The sequence below is a fragment of the Macadamia integrifolia genome, chromosome 7, assembly GCF_013358625.1.
Source record: "Macadamia integrifolia cultivar HAES 741 chromosome 7, SCU_Mint_v3, whole genome shotgun sequence".
Taxonomy (NCBI): domain Eukaryota; kingdom Viridiplantae; phylum Streptophyta; class Magnoliopsida; order Proteales; family Proteaceae; genus Macadamia; species Macadamia integrifolia.
The window spans coordinates 27,394,220-27,396,432 of NC_056563.1; the positions used below are offsets into that span (position 1 = coordinate 27,394,220).

Genomic DNA, 2,213 nt, shown 5'->3' on the forward strand with positions numbered 1-2,213 from the left:
TCATATGAATGGCCGCTCCTCCAGGAAAGTCATGAGTCAAAGGGTGAAAGTTATAAAAGCTCCCAAAAGAGGAGAATCATCAAAAGAAGAACCGAAAGATTAGATATCAGTTATTCCTCCTTCCACACCAACAGGAGAATCCACCGTACCATACCTTCAACATCTACCATACTACCAACCTCCATCATACCACCAACCCTCCCTATACCATCACCCTTCACCCCACCATCAAAAAGAGGTAACCTCATCATTTTATCACCCCCTATCCTCATCACAATATCCTACCTCTTATATCATGTCACCTTCATATCACCCCGCCTCATATCCCTCATCACCCTCATACCAATCCCCTTCTCAAGGCTTGGTGGATAATCCAAAAGAAGAATGGATAGGTGGGTACAGTTGGAAGGATATGCTCACATTACTAGATTCTCTAAAGATAACCTCATCGATAGATTCGGTGAATGTCTTAGGAGAAAGTCAAGATGTTGATCCACTTCTTTGATTCAGACAACTATACCTCAAGAGGACAATCTGGAGATAGTTGAAGAAGTCACAAATGATATTCTCAGAGCGGTAAAAACATTGGCAATAGGGGAGCAAATCAAAGAGCACACCTCCCTAATCCACAGAGGGAGTGACATAGAAGATGACGAGTCCAGTCTGATTAGACTCTGTGCCGGTGAGGTTAGGTCTAACCCCATGGAAATTTTCCCATCCATATGCTTTGATTACTATGAATGTTTGGATGCAGGAGAATTTGAAAGACATGAAGAATTTGATGGGGAAAAAAGTGACGGGGAAATCAGTGAAGAAGAGTCTGATGACAATAATGATGAGGGTGAGAGTGAGGATTGGGATGATAATGATGACTCCGATTCTTTAAGTGATGATGAGTACCAGGACTGGGATGACAGTGACTATCAGGGGCCTTTGAATAATGATGAAGATGATGAGTCAAGATATTATTCACCCAGAGATTCTGGAGGATATTCTGTGTATGCAATTGGTGAAGACAACCCGATGATTGACCGCACAGATGCTATCCAATCAACACTCACGATCCACATAAAAGGAGATGAGCCAGCATCAGATTCAAAAGATAGTGAAGGATATGAGATCACTTTGAAGGGAAAGCAAACCTTATAGAAAAACATATGGGTAGTGTCTATAGGTGTTTGGTTGAGCTAAAACTCGAGGCTGATGAAATTGATCAAATGTTAGGTGAAGTGGCCATTAGTGAACATTACTACACCGAGCAATTGGGAAAACTTAAAAAAGCAGGGAGACATGACACACTTGTAGAAATGGTGAACATAGTAGTTATACGCCTTTCCAATGAGGTAAAAAAATATGAGCCAGAGCTCTAGATATTTGCAAGGAACCGCGACTTCCCACCCCAAGCAGGGAAGGAGAATCTAAGAAGAAGATCCTATGGTATGGATAGTTACCATAACAGATAGTGATGATGAGGATCACTATCCCACTGAGATTATTGTGAAGAAACCAGTCAGTGTAATGGAGACTCAAAGTAGAAGAGACTACAAGGCCCTTGTAGTAGAACAATCAAGGACCAATGAGGCTGGAACAAGTGGCTTGAAGAAAGAACCGAGAACCCAGTCTTGGCTCAACTCAAGAAGTCCCAAACTAATATATCAATTTGGGGACTATTGATGGCTTCCCCTTCACATCGAGAAACAGTCTTGAAATCCCTCACTAATGTGCAAGTGCCAATCTAGATAGATCCAACACATATCACACAAATAGTGGGGGCAACCTATGCAGTGCAGTTATTGATGTTCTCAGAATCTAAACTCCCTAAGGAGCCCAGCACAACAGTGCTTTGCACATCATAGTAGAATGCATTGACAAGATCATTCCTCAGGTCCTCTTTGACAATGGGTCTACTCTAAATGTTCTACCTTTGAGATCGGCCAAGAGCATTGACAGCAATATGGAAGAGATGAGGCTGTCAAATTAGACAATATAGGCACATGATAATACCAAAAGAGAATTCCTTGGAATCCTCACCCTCGCTGTGATAATTGGCCCAGTGAAGTTTGACATTGATTTCCAAGTCATTGACATACCAGCGTCTTTTAATATGCTCATAGGAAGACCTTGGTTGCATCATGCAAGGGCTGTAGCTTCCACCCTCCACTAGAAGATGAAATTCATTCATAAAGAGAGTGATTACAGTAGCTGGAGATACC

At 41.9% G+C, this 2,213-nt stretch overlaps 1 protein-coding gene across 1 annotated transcript; it reads left to right on the forward strand.

The window, feature by feature from the left end:
- The first annotated feature begins 702 nt into the window (after positions 1 to 702).
- LOC122084865 (phosphopantothenoylcysteine decarboxylase subunit VHS3-like) lies at positions 703 to 1,149 on the forward strand. Its single transcript, XM_042653287.1, has one exon. It carries the CDS (start codon positions 703 to 705, stop codon positions 1,147 to 1,149), a length of 447 nt encoding a protein of 148 aa, XP_042509221.1.
- The last annotated feature ends 1,064 nt before the right edge of the window (positions 1,150 to 2,213 follow it).

Bases quoted from the DNA above. Each gene is read 5' to 3' on its own strand.
- LOC122084865 (XM_042653287.1), top strand. From the start codon at position 703: ATGGAAATTTTCCCATCCATATGCTTTGATTACTATGAATGTTTGGAT.